Source organism: Caretta caretta, chromosome 11 (assembly GCF_965140235.1).
Source record: "Caretta caretta isolate rCarCar2 chromosome 11, rCarCar1.hap1, whole genome shotgun sequence".
Taxonomy (NCBI): Eukaryota; Metazoa; Chordata; order Testudines; family Cheloniidae; genus Caretta; species Caretta caretta.
In genome coordinates, this window is record NC_134216.1 from 39,128,180 (window position 1) to 39,143,400 (window position 15,221).

The 15,221-nt window shown below is 39.1% G+C and overlaps 1 protein-coding gene across 1 annotated transcript; it reads left to right on the forward strand.

The window, feature by feature from the left end:
- The first annotated feature begins 78 nt into the window (after positions 1 to 78).
- KLHL41 (kelch like family member 41) lies at positions 79 to 9,559 on the forward strand. The gene is made up of 6 exons (XM_048869858.2): positions 79 to 1,249; positions 4,462 to 4,619; positions 4,708 to 4,815; positions 6,716 to 6,901; positions 7,984 to 8,130; positions 9,189 to 9,559. The coding sequence occupies exons 1-6, from the start codon at positions 140 to 142 to the stop codon at positions 9,298 to 9,300; spliced, it is 1,821 nt and encodes a 606-aa protein (XP_048725815.2). The 5' UTR covers positions 79 to 139; the 3' UTR covers positions 9,301 to 9,559.
- The last annotated feature ends 5,662 nt before the right edge of the window (positions 9,560 to 15,221 follow it).

Below are 15,221 nucleotides of genomic sequence, written 5' to 3' on the forward strand. Positions count from 1 at the left end.
TATATTTAGTTGGAAGGATTAAATTACAGAGACTTCAGGCTGGTCAAAGCACATTGATCTGCCTTTTTACAGGCAGACCTTAGTGCTGACAACAGCTAAAGCTTTCAGTTTCCTCCCACACACCCATATTATTCACAAAATGGATTCCCAAAGGGAACTCACTGAAGAGCTTCGACTTTACCAATCCACGCTTCTTCAGGATGGCCTCAGGGAACTCCTGGATGAGAAAAAGTTCATTGATTGCTATCTAAAAGCTGGTGATAAAAGCTTACCTTGCCACAGATTGATTCTATCCGCTTGTAGTCCTTATTTCCGTGAGTATTTCTTATCTGAGCAAAGTGAAGAGAAAAAAAAGGAGGTAGTTCTCGACAACGTGGACCCTAGCGTCCTGGATATGATTGTCAAGTACCTTTACTCTGCAAGTATTGATCTCAACGACTCTAATGTGCAAGATATTTTTGCTTTGGCCAGCCGCTTTCAGATCCCTTCTGTATTCACTGTGTGTGTATCCTATCTTCAGAAAAGACTTGCTGTTGCTAATTGTCTAGCCATCCTTAGATTAGGTCTCCTCCTTGACTGCCCAAGACTTGCATTGTCTGCCCGTGACTTTGTGTCAGACCACTTTGTGCAAATTTGCAAAGAAGAAGACTTCATGCAGCTTGCCCCCCATGAGCTCATCTCAGTTATTTCACCTGACAGCTTAAACGTAGAAAAGGAAGAAGTGGTATTTGAAGCAGTAATGACATGGGTCCGAACAGACAAAGAGAACAAAATAAAGAGCCTGGGAGAAGTTTTTGACTGCATTCGTTTTCGTCTTATGGCAGAAAAATATTTCAAGGAGCATGTTGAGAAGGATGATATAATCAAAAGCAACTCAGATCTTCAGAAAAAAATCAAGGTTATTAAGGATGCCTTTGCTGGAAAATTGCCTGAACCTACTGTAAGCAAGGGAAAGTCAGGTGAAGGGGAAGTAAATGGTGATGTAGGGGATGAAGATTTACTCCCTGGATACCTCAATGACATTCCGAGACATGGTATGTTTGTCAAAGACCTTATTCTTCTGGTCAATGACACAGCTGCAGTGGCTTATGACCCTGTAGAGAATGAATGTTTCCTGGCAGCCCTGGCAGAACAGATTCCCAGAAATCATTCCAGCATAGTCACCAAACAAAATCAGGTCTATGTCGTCGGAGGACTGTATGTGGATGAGGAGAACAAGGATCAGCCTTTACAGTCCTACTTCTTCCAGGTATAAGCCTCATATTCATTACAGTCCCGCTTCTTCCAGGTATAAGCCTCAACATCAGTTTGGTGTTAGCATGACATGAAAAACAGACTTTCTGCAAGTTACTGAAGAGTATTTAGGTTTAACTCTAAATATCGAATAGGGTAATGTTTGATTTCATTAATTTCAGTCACATGATTTTTCCTATAAAAGTTTACCTGTTGCTGTAGTCTTTGAGATTCCTCCCAGAACAGCATAGTCCATTAGGGACAAACGTTGTCTTTCACTCAACTTGCTTGGCTTTTAACAGATGCCTTAATGGCAGGTTTCTATATTAAACTGATTCCTATTAAAACAAAAGCTTTTATTAAAATCTGCATTTTGGGCCCATTCTTAAGAGGTGCTGAGCATCCAGTGCAGAAACCCATGGGAATTGCATGTTCTCTGTGTCATTCAGGATTAAGGCCTAGGTAAGTTCTTAAAGTTTAGTTAACATGTTTTAATCACTTAAGGCCAATTTTTCAAAGGTATTTAGGCACTTAAAGATGCACCTAGTGGGATTTTCAAAAGTGCCTAGATTTCTTACTCCTATTGATTTCTATCAGAGGTGCCTAGGCACTTTTGAAAATCCCACTAGGGGCCTTTCTGCATCTTTTGGTTCCTAAATGCCTTTAAAAATCTGGTCCTTAGTGTCCTAACCAGTTTAACTCTTTTCTCCCCCCCCTCCAAAAAAAACCATCAGTAGGTGTCCTACCATGTTGCTGGCTGGCAGATTTCCAAAATTGTAAAGCTTGAAGTAATTTGAGATATGTCAGTTTAAATACAACCTTCTTAAATTGGCAAACAGCCTGTAATAATGCTCCAAATACCATATTTCAGCCTAGAGTGAATGTGGACATTTAAATCCATATAAATGTAAGATTTATTAATACAAACTATGGCTGAGCCTTAACTATAGTGACACAGATGATGTAAAATTAGCACACACAAAAAAGCTCAAGGAGTATGCTTATGTCAAACTTATCCTGGGGTTTTTAGATACACAGCTACATTCTGTACCCTTGGGTATTTCAACTATCTCTTGATTTATTGGATGGTATGCTCTGTTTCCAAATCCTTGACTTCAGTGGGCGATTAGCCTAAGGAGTACAAGATCGGATCCTTTGTTAGCATATGGTACAACAAGGCAATACTAAGTTATATAATTGTAAAGTCATTGGCAGATACTGAAAATAGCAATTATTGCAATTATTATAATTATAATATAATATTATATTATATAATATAATTATATATTCTATAATATATTATATTATAATATATTAATTATATTATAATAATTATTGCAATTATTGCAACTGTTTCATGGATTAATATATCGTGTTCAGATACTAAGGTCATGAGTGGGGTTACAATCTTTAGAAAGAACTGTTAGTTTTCTAGAGAGGGATTACATTAGTACCGTTTCATTTCCTTACATAGACATAAAGCTCTAATCAATGAAGTACAAGAGTTGCTACAAAAATTTGCTTGCAGTGCTAGTGTTACATTGGTTTCAGAAAATCTAATCTAGAATTAGAACTGAATTATCAGGCTATAATTCCATCATGGGGTTTTTAGTGACACACACCACAGGAGTGAGGCTAGTAATTGATGTAATTTCCAGAATCCTCTTTTTTACATATTTCCCTGATCCATGCCCTGAATTTCTGCTGCCCTCCTGTCCTCATTCCATTCACCCACCCCTTGATACTCCTAAATGTTGCTGCTGTTGCTCACTGCTAAAATATCTCTACTCTTCTGCACTACCAGCTTGGTGATTGTTTCCTTCAAAGTTTTAACATAGTAGACCTACAACATTTCCATTCCTCATGAGTCCCTGCTTCTCCACCACTTCTGCTTCACTGGCCTTACCAGTGCCTGGCAAGGTGGGAGAAAACTAAGCTACTGCCCCTCGATAAATTTGTCCCTAATTGTACATTACTCCATCAGAGCTTATACACAAAAGGAAATTCGCCACACCAGTTACATTGCTGATTCACTGATTATGTTATCAGCTATAATGAATAGGATGCAAGAGTTCCTCTGTCCTGATATGCAAAGATCTGCCTGAACTGGCCTTAACTACCTGAGGAATCTGTGTCCATTAATTCCCAAGTTCCACTGCAACAAATAAACTGTTGACCAACTGGGGAAACTAGTGAGTTTTGGAGCCAGAAGTTTCACCAGAGCTGGACCTAGACTATGGAACTCATTTCCACAGGGACAAGAATAACCATGCACCTCACCTCTCAGAGCTAAATACAAACCTCACACAGACACACAAAACATCCATCCACATACCAACAAAAAATTCCACTATAAACTACTCACACTATTGTCTATAGGCTAGAAAGCAAGGAAGAAAAAGAGAGATTTCTATTCTTAACTGCTGGGGAGGTACTCAGATACTACAGGGAGGGGGGGTTATGTAAGGACATAGGTAGAAACAAAATCAATCAATCTTATGTAGGGTAGGTCTCTGAAAACATCCCACGGTCTTTCCTCTGTTTGCCCGTTGTTCCTCTTCTGTGACTGCTTACAGCACAGTGAAAGTGAATGGAAACAAAATCTTCTGACTGTGTCATGAGAAATCAGTAATATGACCAGTGGGACTGGAGACTGGTTTGTTAAGAAACCAAGCCTTGGGGGTATTTGATTTTTTTTCCGTTCCTTTAAGTCTTGTAGAAAAGTCACAATTCACCCTCACTCTGCTTTATGCACACTAAGACCCTAAGAGCTTTTGAAGCACGACCATGGGAGGAGCACTTATTGCTCCAGCAGAGTTAGAAGGAAACTGCATGCCCTTTGGGACATAATGCCTCCTGGGTGCTAGGGGCAGGGTGCTGTGCAGGTTCACTCGACTCACCCTTAATATGGTATAGGCAGCAATCCTCTGCTGATCCCTCTGTGCAGGATGATGAGCCAAGGCCATACATTAATAATAACTAGAAACAAAATGACTAGGAGTATTGGAGAGAGAATAGAGTGGAAAAAGTTGGCAGTAACTATCCTGTGGGGGTGGGGGGGAGTTGGCACACGTCAGCTGATCCAGCGGATGGGCAGTTAGAATAAATATAATGTGGAGCATTACTGATCCACTTACTGCATCTAAATCTATTTCACACAGCAGTTTTCATTGTGTGGGCTTTTACTATGCATCTTTCCTGACATTTCCTATTTTGATGTTCTTTCAGCTGGATAGCATTGCTGGTGAATGGATAGGCCTTCCTCCACTGCCTTCAGCCAGATGCCTTTTTGGTCTGGGAGAGTCGGACAACAAACTGTATGTAATTGCAGGAAAGGACCTTCAGACAGAGGAATCTCTGGATTCGGTATTGTGCTACGATCCTGTGTATGTTGACAGTTTATGTTTATGAGCATGTTTAAAATAACCCTTTTTTCATTTAAGTTGCCTTAATAGTATGATCTTCCAATTCCAGGGCAGTAAAATGGAGTGAGGCCAAAAAGCTTCCACTCAAAGTATATGGCCATGCAACAATTTCATACAATGGGATGATATACTGTCTTGGAGGAAAGACTGATGACAAGTGAGTACGAAATAATTTCATGGTAATTGGTAGCATTGTTTAGTTGGGTGTCCTCACACTCAGCAATCAAAGCTCACTTTTTTTTTGCAACTGGTTGTAGTTTTGGTACATGGAATCACATTATGATATCTAGAACAAAATATCCATGATATTATAAAGTACTACATATCTATTATTATGGCCAGTGGGCTTGATTAGCTGGCTTTCTTGTTTCTGTGTCATACTATATTCTGTTGTGCATACATGATTCAATGTTTCTCATTGGGTTCTTCACAAAAAGTTTATTCCTAGCTTCTTGGTCAGATTATACACGACAAACACTTGCAGCACATTGATGACTCTATCCAGCTACTGAAACTCCTGTTTTTAATCATTCCAAATTGCAAAGCCTTGTTAGCACTGTATTTAGAGACCTACTATGTTGATTTCATTAAAGTAAGAAACTAGGAGTATGAGTGGAAATAGGATGTGTCTCAATGTAAAGCATCATAGTCTTGAGAAATAACTTGGGACACCCTGATAGGGTTGTTTGACAAGTGCCAGAGATGTCTGCTACAATCAGAAATTAGCTAATTTCTAAAAGCAGGTTGTCTACTATACGACATGGTCATCACTCTACTTGGTGCTGCTGTCTTATTCTCCTGGAGTGAAAGTGATCCTCCCATTCCAGTAGAAACTGGAAGTGAAATGCTTGCTCTTCATGTACAGGATATAAAATGAGGAACTCAATGAGCAAATCTTCTCACTTTTCCTATAAACCAGGATAAAGAATCAAATTGTGTACAGGAGTTAGAATTTTCCAACATTAAACACTAATGCAACAAAACTACTACAATGGAAGATAGCTTGAGAAAACCCTGACTCTTGTAATCAAGGAACTATGGTATATAAATTACATTTTGAAAATGTCTAGTGCACAGACAGTAGACTTGCCCCTGCAGCTTTATCTCTGGGTACGTCAGTACTCATATTTTGTGGATAAATCTCTCCAAAACAGAATATTCTGCAAAAGAATAAAAGTCCACAGTGTTAGTTATTTGATTATCTTAAACTACACTGTAGCCCCTAAGCAAATAACCTCTTATCCTGACCTGATCTGCCATTTCTACATCTCAAGTCTCTCCTTAAATACACATTTCTTCCTATCAGCTGTAGTCTTCCAGGCTTAGTGACAGTATCATGTTAATGCACACATTGTAAGGATTATATATAATCAACTAAAGCAACTGTGTGATCTTATTGCAGTAATCCTTGTGCTCAGTCCCCTCTCTTTGTTACCATCCCTCAACACATGCCATCTTAACCAAGCTATATGGAACAGGGACATTTTTTCTTGTGTGTAAAGCACCATACACATTATGGCACTATGTAAATAGCATAACATTTATATCCAGTGCTATGGATGTGAATGGGGATTTACAGAAATACACAAGGCCTTGTCCCTCCCTACGGAATATTCAGTCTAAGTTAGAAATGAGAGAACCTCAGGTGCAGAGAAGGAGGAATAATAATTAACATGGCTCAGACAGAGGTTTATCAAACCATGTAGTTAGTTCAATGAATTGTGCTTGTATGTATTGACTTCTAAAAGAATTAAAAGTCCTTGTACAGCACTATATGCACTTGGAAGAGCAAATTCAATCAGGATGATCTAGTTAACATATTAGCATTAAAAAACCCAAAGTGCCTAGCTCTTCTTTCTATCTCCACCCACCTTTGTTTAGCCATTTACCTATATCTGAAATAAGTGTGATGAGCAGGAACACTGTGGTCTAGGTATGTGTCATTCTTTCACTGAGTATACATTACACAGAAAATCCACTTAAATGAGGTGTCTCTTTAAACTTATCTATTCAAAGGATTTACCAGAGATGCTTAGAGTTTTTCTTTTTCCCCACAGAAAATGTACTAACAGGGTATTTATATACAATCCCAAGAAGGGAGACTGGAGAGATCTGGCTCCCATGAAAGTGGCTCGCTCAATGTTTGGAGTGGCTGTCCATAAAGGCAAAATTGTGATTGCAGGAGGTGTTACTGAAGAAGGCCTTTCAGCCTCCGTCGAAGCCTTTGACCTCACCACAAATAAGTGAGTGCATATCCAGACAATTTTTAAACAATTTTTTAATTGGAATTTTAGTGACTAAGTTGCCTTATTTTTAATTAATTTTATTGTGGGGAAAATGGTAAAGGTGCGTGTTAAGGTCAGGGGAAACAATTCAGGATAAACTATTTGCTTCACAAATAATTACTATTTAATATAAAAACTCCAAGCAGATTTTCAGTTTTAAATCCATGCTCTTAATTACTACTTACACTATTTATGGTAGGTCATAATTGTAATGAGATTACTGTAAAATCCATAAAGTCAAATTAGAAAATATGCTGATCTTTTACATAGCAGATACACTTCCAGTTAAATATATTCTGTCCCAGACCAGGTCATATTTAGAATTAAACTAATACTATAAAAAGTGGAAGTTTTACCAAAAAATTACTCATGTAGGGAAGAATATATTTGACTTTAGCTTCTACTCTGTGACCTTTTCCTGTAGAAATTCTTCATTTTGCCCAAATGCTTGACAAAAGCAAGTCAGAATATAGGAATTTTATCTATCATCCTTCTTTAGTATTTTTTATGGCTCTCTTACACTTTCATTCTGCATTTAAACCTATCTTATCAGGAAAGTATAACATTCTTGTTGCATTTACACTGCTGCTGGATAGGGTTTACCTGTGCAAGTGTTTTAGGTTTTTACGTCCATGATTCTGCCCAGGGGAGAGTAATGTTGCTGTGGAAAACTCATAATGCTAATTAGCTTGACTCTTCTTGCTCTATTATGTTAATGCTGGATCAACAGAGTGAACAGAAAGCGCACACACCCACCCCCCCCTTTGGAGGCTGCAGCAGGAAGTATTGAGGACCTTCCCTGCATAAAGGATCTTGAGCATGCACACTTTGGCCTTAATGCTGGTGAATGGAGAAGCAGAATGTTAGTGTTGGTATAGTATGGGCTTTCCCACGTGCTAAGGCAAATCCTTAACCCTTGTGTTTCTGCCAACCATAGTTGTCAGCATGGGGTATCTCAGATACTTCTTTCATTCTGTTCAGAATGTTTCTTAAATATTGTCTGACTGATTTGCCTTTTTTTTTTATATAATAACTTATAGGTGGGAGGTTATGTCTGAATTCCCCCAGGAGAGAAGCTCTATCAGTTTAGTCAACTTGAATGGATCTCTGTATGCTATTGGTGGTTTTGCTATGGTTCAACTTGAGTCCAAGGAATTTGCGCCCAATGAAGTTAATGACATATGGAAGTAAGTTCTATTGTAATCACATTTCCTAAATGGAAAATTCACCTTGAGGTTTATAGAAGCTAGGGAGTAAGTCAAATCAGTATTACCCTTTCATTTAATAAATGAACTATTTATACACTTTAAGGGACCGGTTGCCATAGTGTCTGGCCAGCACAATCTTTGTGTGCTATGAAGTAATACGGATGTGAGACTTGGACCTGGGGAATACTTCCACCTTCTGGTGAAATAATGTAAACAATACATTCTAAGTCACATCCCGCCAGTTGCAGGCTACAGCAAAGTATAGAAAAAGGAAAGTGGGGTGCAGTATTTCTGGGTCTGTTCAGCTCCATAAAGTGAAATACATGTTACACTCTGACTTTTTGGCTAAAGTACCCTAATGTCACTTTGTACACAATGCTGCAAGCCTCTTTCTTAAGTTGCTTAAACAATTTCTAGCTCATTATGTTCTCTGATGCAGGATGATCTGAAAGAGACAGCAAAATGGACAGTATTATCCCTATTATTACGTTCACATACACTAATAGATAGATGAGTTGCAATTCACATATACACTTCTAGACCAAACTCCCTTAAGGAGAGTCTCACACACATTCTAGAGTTTGAATCTGAATTAGCTAAAATATGTGAAAAATCCCATATAGTCTGCAGCTCCAGAATTGTTCTGGTAACTTAAGGCATGGGGAGCAATTGGTGGGAAGGTGGAAAGGATTCTGGGAAGAAATGAGTTTAGAAATGATTGGAAGAGGGAGAGAGGGGATACTTGGAGAACAGGCACCAGGAGACTGTTCCAGGGATGAGGGAAGCATGCTGCAAGGTGCCTAGCCAATAATAAGTTAAAGGGACAAAGGGAGCAGGAAAGAATCGGAGCATCCTAACATTCTATTTGGAAGGATAGAAGGGCTCTTATGTAGTAACAGTTTAACACAAAAGCTGCTGGGAGCTCTTTACTTGTGGATTATTTTCCATTTTATACATGTGTCTGAGGGAAAAGGTCAAGCTCAAAGAGCTAAGAAATTGAAGTGGACTTGTATTCACAGTATTTTTATTAACTGCAGGTATGACGACGAGACGAAAGAATGGTGTGGCATGTTGAAGGAGATTCGCTATGCCTCTGGAGCCTCCTGCCTTTCAACACGTTTAAATCTATTCAAGCTATCAAAGCTGTAAACAAAAAGGCTAGGAAATTAAATATGAGGAGGGAGTTCTGATTATGGTAATTTTATTTTTGTTGCGAAAAACAAACTGTACAGAGATTTATAGCTAAGTGTCCCTTAAACTGTGACTGCAGCTGTGTTTTAAATGGTTACTAATTTTTTTAGATAATAAACCAAAACTAACTTTTCGCTCAAGGTTAGAATCAGAAAGAATTCTGATTGACATTGACTGGAACTGGTTTTGAATAAATGAAGATATCATGTGAAACTCAGTCCTTTCATGTGTGAAATTCTCATTGAATTAACCAGAGTTCTGCTTACAGTGTTGGGCGCTTATCTTGAAAAAGTTTTAAGAAGTCCCACCACAGATGTGAGATACATCACTAAAGCCAATTAATTTTTAGTTACCTGCTAGTTCTATTTGTCTTACTATTGACATGCTGTTTATACAGCTTTATTTTCCACTCCAATCATATACACAAAAGTTGCATTGTCTTGCCAGATCTACAAACATATTTTATATGCACCGTTTAGAAGAGAGTAATTGAATCTGACATATGCATAAGCCTATTGAAGGCAAAGGTACATCATGTGGCCTAGGAAACACGCTTCAGTTAATGCAGTACTAGTGGTTCTGTGAGCCATGAAAACAGAAGTTTACAAGGTTATTAGCCCTACAATTTGACATGCTTTGCTTTTTCTTCTGATTGCAAAATCCTTGTAATTTTTTTTTCTTTGCTGTGATTTTTGGCTTGTTTATAAAGCAGATTCTTCCGTAATGTTTTTGTAAGACATTTTCAAGGCCCGTATCCTAGCACTCATGAACAACCCTCCAATGATAAACCCTCAGCGTGTACCTGTGACAAAGGGAAATATTTTCAGTGAAGAAATGAATTTCAATTAGGGCTTCTAAATAGTAGTAAGGAAAAATTATTTAAAAAGTGATATGAAAAATATCTTGGCAATCTCGGTCTTAGTGGTGCTTGTTTAGTTATGTCTGCTGCTCAGTAAGTCATAGTCATCATCATACAAAAGGTCTACATTCCTTAATAACTTACATATGTTAGAGGAGGCAGGAGAAGAAAACAACAAAGGGCATTTTGTAGAAACAATGCTATGAGACTTGGCATCATAAACTCTTAGACTTTTTCTGTTGAGAGTGCAGGTGTGCAAATGGAGGAAACCTGCAAAGAGGGGCTGGGACCAAAGTCCTAGTGAGCCTGTTCATCACATCCACACCCAACTAATCTATCTAATAGGGTACTTCACGTATAGGGCTCTGGAGAGACTGTATTCAGTAAGATATTGATAAACTGAAGGGAGTTTAAGAAGCATCATAAGATGTGGAAGGGGAGAGGCATGAGTTTTCTTGCTGCACTACAAAGATCAAAGGAAATTCATTCTGTGTTGAAAATTTCTTTTCCTTTCTCCCATCTCCCCACCAAGCTGAAGTTCCGTCAGGCAGCAGGGACTTAGTTGTGCTATTTACAACATGGGGAGTGGCAGCAGGTTGAAGCAGTATATTCACACAGCCCTTTTTGGCTTCAGTAACTATGTACCTACTTCGCAACACCACAACTCTCCTTCCAGTGAAGAGGAACGCATTGATCTTTGCAGCATGTGATCTAATATCACATCTCCAAAGGTAAGTGTCAAAATATCTTCCTGCGCACCACCCATCTGGGAAGAGGACCATGCTAAATGCACATGACTGAGTCAGCAAGCCCTTGGAATAATTTTTTTTTTAAAACACTCCAGAGACCTGTGAAAAGCAACAAGCCTCGCGAGCACCAACAACTGTCTGCTATGCAATGCTTCCCACAATTTGAAAGGGGAAAGCGAGGTCTGGATAGAGCTAATTTTGGACATATTTACTAAAATGCAGCTAGGAATCAGCAAAGAAAATGTATTGGTGGCTTTTGATGGTTGTATATTCAATTTTTATCAAATTGCAATTATACAAATTTCATGCAGCCTTTGGCCAAAATATAACTTAGCATTATATATTCTTTAAAATATAGTACAGCTGGTATTTTTATGGCACATGAATGAGGAAACACCACTAATCTAATCCAATATGATTGTAGCAAATATGTCAGGACTGTACAAAAATTAAAAAAACCCACTATGAATGTAGATACTTCCAGGGGAGATAATTTAGCATGTCTCAAAGGCACAGGCACAAAAACGCATTCCAGGATGACATTGTACAAGTATATTCCCAGGTCTCACCTTTTCGGTTTTCCCCAGAGCACACAGTATCAGCCAGCTCCTCAGCTGAAGTCAATTGACAGCCTTGTTTAAGCCAATGGAATTACACCATCTGAGGAACTGGCCCTATAATTGTAGGAATATCTGTTTACATTGATCTTTGCTGCCAGCTGTACGCTGGATTGCCTTGATAATTCAGGGCTTGTCTACACAGGTAAGTACGTCTAAAATAGGTAGTGTGAATTTAAAGTGCATTAACTATTCCACTCTTAAATCCCACGTGGACACTGCACATTAAAAGTGCCTTTGTGCAGTTTAGCACAATACACTTTAAAGTGTTAATATTATCTCAAATGATAATTGAGATATGGATTATGCCTTTAGGCTCCACCTCCTTTTTGTCTCTGTATATGGAGGAGTACTGGGTTTGAATAAGAGGGTTTTCATACTTTTCAGCACCCGAAAAGCCTTTTGGCTTGTGATCTACAGGTCAACCTTACCCCTGCTCTGTTATCCATTGTATTTGAGTCAGCAGCAAAACCTGAACTGTACATGTTTCTACAGCAACTAGCATAATTGGGCCCCAATTGCAATTGAGGCCTATGGCTGGTGCCATATGATAAGTTTTTTTACTACTTGAAATCAAGATAAAGTACATACATGGCATTAGCTCTAGTCACTATATCCAAGACTGAAATGAGAGACACTGATTGATAGTTTGTTGGGTCTTCTCTTTGTAAGCACACAGGCTCTCCAACTTCTCCTTTGTTTTTCAACACTTACCCAAAATGCTCACTTGTGGTTCTGTAGTTTATTTTGCAGGCTCTTTTAGAGTTCTTGGTGCCTCTGCTATAGGCTGTAGTCATGAGTAAAGAAAACTCAGACTCCCTCCACAAAGGCCCAATTCTGACTTCAGACATAGAATTAAGACACCTGTTGCTGACCAATAGGACCCTGATATTGACAACTATCAACACTTGCTGCCAGTTAATACCCTTAACAAATGAATTGTAATTCCTTTTCGATTGTAAAATCCCCTGGCAAGAGACCACCACCCAGAGGGTCACACACACAGAGTGTTCACTAAATAAATAACATTTAAACATTTACTCTAGAGGAACAATATAGTAAAATGTTTGGAGTTTTAGTCAAATTATTTATTGTAATAGGTTTTTTCCCCAAGTAAAATTTAATTTATTTCCATGAATTTTTAGCTAATTCATTTTGTTTCAGTATTCCTTAATATATTAACTAGCTGGTACCAGTGGAAAAGTCACATGTTTAGGAGACTTTGAAGCTCTTTTTCTCAGGACTTTTTGTTTTTTTTTTAAACCAGCACTACAAGATAACAGCCCTTCTTCAGGATGTGTGACTAACACAGATGGCATTAGTCAACAGCAGTGGTTAGGAGGAAGGACAAACAAACCTACCACTATTTTTAAATAGTTTTTTTTAAATAACACTCACTGATTTAATTCAGAATGAAAATGATTTCAAACTAATTAAACACACCACTTTAAAAAATAAAATAAAAAATAAACACACTTGGTTTCAGTTTTTTTCACTTTTCAAGGACAAATGTACTTAATCCATTTCAGCACCAGTTTTGATCTAGGTCTTACTTTCTCCTTACAAATATTCAGCATAGAACCCAGCCTTGTGTAACTTATGAACATTTATCAGCATGGACACAAGATCTGATGCCTGCCCCTTTACTAGGATAATGAAAAACTTAATTGCAGCAGGGCAGTTGTGTTCAGCTTCTCTCACATGCAAGCCAGGTAGGAGGCCATCAGGTGTGCTGAGAAACACATTATCCACTTTCTGCTACAAGCCCCAACCTCCTTTCTTACACTCCCAACAGCTTCTGTAGCCTGCAGTCTGCCTGTAGGAAAGCAAGAGTCTATGCAGGTGACTTCTGACTAGTTCACAGCTTTTTGCTCCATTTTACTGCAGCCTAACCTAGGTTTCCTCACATGCAGTTCTGCCTTTAATAGCTTTGGTAGTTTTTGGATGTTTTGTTTTGCAAGAGGAACAAAATGAAGCGCACGGTGTGTGGAGTCCTCAGGGCCCTGTTTGCAAGGGGTAGCCCTCCTGTACAGTACTGCTTTTATGCACTGCCGTAGAAGAGCAATCCACAGCACTTGCAATGCCAGTCAGCTTGATCAGGAGTCCCATGGCCCTAGGGAAAGAACCAGCAGCCCCCACCCAGTCTTCCACAGGCCAGAGTAAATACAGCCCCACAGAGTCAGGTATTCTCACAGAGGAAAGGAGCAGCTTACCCTTGCAAGCTAGAAGTTTTTTCCCTCAGTCCTAAGCAGATAGCATTTAGTATAATAGAAGTTAATACTTACTGGCTAGTAAAGGGAGACGTAGGAGCTAATTGCATGATGGCTAGTTTAGAGTTACAGCAACTTGCCCCTGCCAGATTTAAAGGAAAAGCACCAGAAAGGCATTCTGGGACAAAGTTTCTGTTAAAAGGGCAGCCCACCTATCAGAGGAGCCCTAATGACCAGGCAGTCATAAAGAAAATTGCTCCTGAGAAAGGTTGCTTCTGCATAGCATTGCTTCACCACACCATCCATATCTCCCTCCAACAAATGCTTTCTTGTCTGTTCTGTTCCCGTCTCCTGCATCTCATTGTCTTAGGTTTTCTCAACAATCCTGAGTGCTTGTCAGACTACTGGAAGCCTTGTTACTCTGGAGATAGTTTGGGGAAGTCCCTAAAAAGCCTGACATCAGGTAGGCATGGTGTTACCTCTTCCCCCAGCAGTCCTAAGAGAGTGTTAGAGATTTCATTATGACGAGGGCCTTCCTGATACTCTACTTAAGTTTTCAGTACATATTCATAGTTTTGCCATCTGGTGCATTAGAAAGCCTCTCCCTCACTTATAGAAATGCCATTCAATATTTTGGAAAATGAGTAAGAAAAGTAACCCCAAAATCCCCCATTAACCATTAAAGGCAGTGCTGTTCTTTAGGACACTGAGGTCATAAGCTCCATCTCAAACTTAACAATATTGAATAATGTGTACTCTCTTTCTAAGAGGAGAAGTTATCTTACTCATATTTGAACTTAAGTTTGGCTGCAAGCTGTGCCATGTAATATCAGATACTCTCATTAGTTTTTGGAAGGTCTTTGCTGTCTTCTACCAGTCTCCCAAATATAATTCACCTTTAACTTCTGCACTGTTTTGCCTTTAATTTGTATGTAATTTTATTGCCAATGGGCTAGTCCAATGAGAGCTTCTGTGCAAATGAGCCATGTGCAATCCCAAGCTCTAGTAAAATCCTTCAGGTAGTCCTACAGTACTCCTAGAGTAAAGTCCTTTAGCTTTCCCTGCCCCTGCCCCCCATTTTGGAAATCCTTTAATTTTATTTGCTCTATAGCTACAGTTTTACAGCCACATCATGAGTTGCATGTGAACATTGTGCAGTGCAGACTGGGGGTCTGATTGGGTGCCACACCTTTGGACTAGTTTACTTTTTGGGGCCCAAGAAATATTCAGGGAGGTCCCAGCCACCCTCCCTACACCAGAGGCCCAGGATTCCCCACCCCAGAGGAAAATCCTCATTAGTTTCTAAGTTTACTGCCACTTTGATGGACAGGTACCAAATAGCTGCAGTATGGCCAAGAAAGCCTGCTTTAATACGTTTGGTTAAGATTCTTGCATTCCCAATGTTTCTGTGCTACTAGTGAGATTCTGCATTCACTTCTTTTTA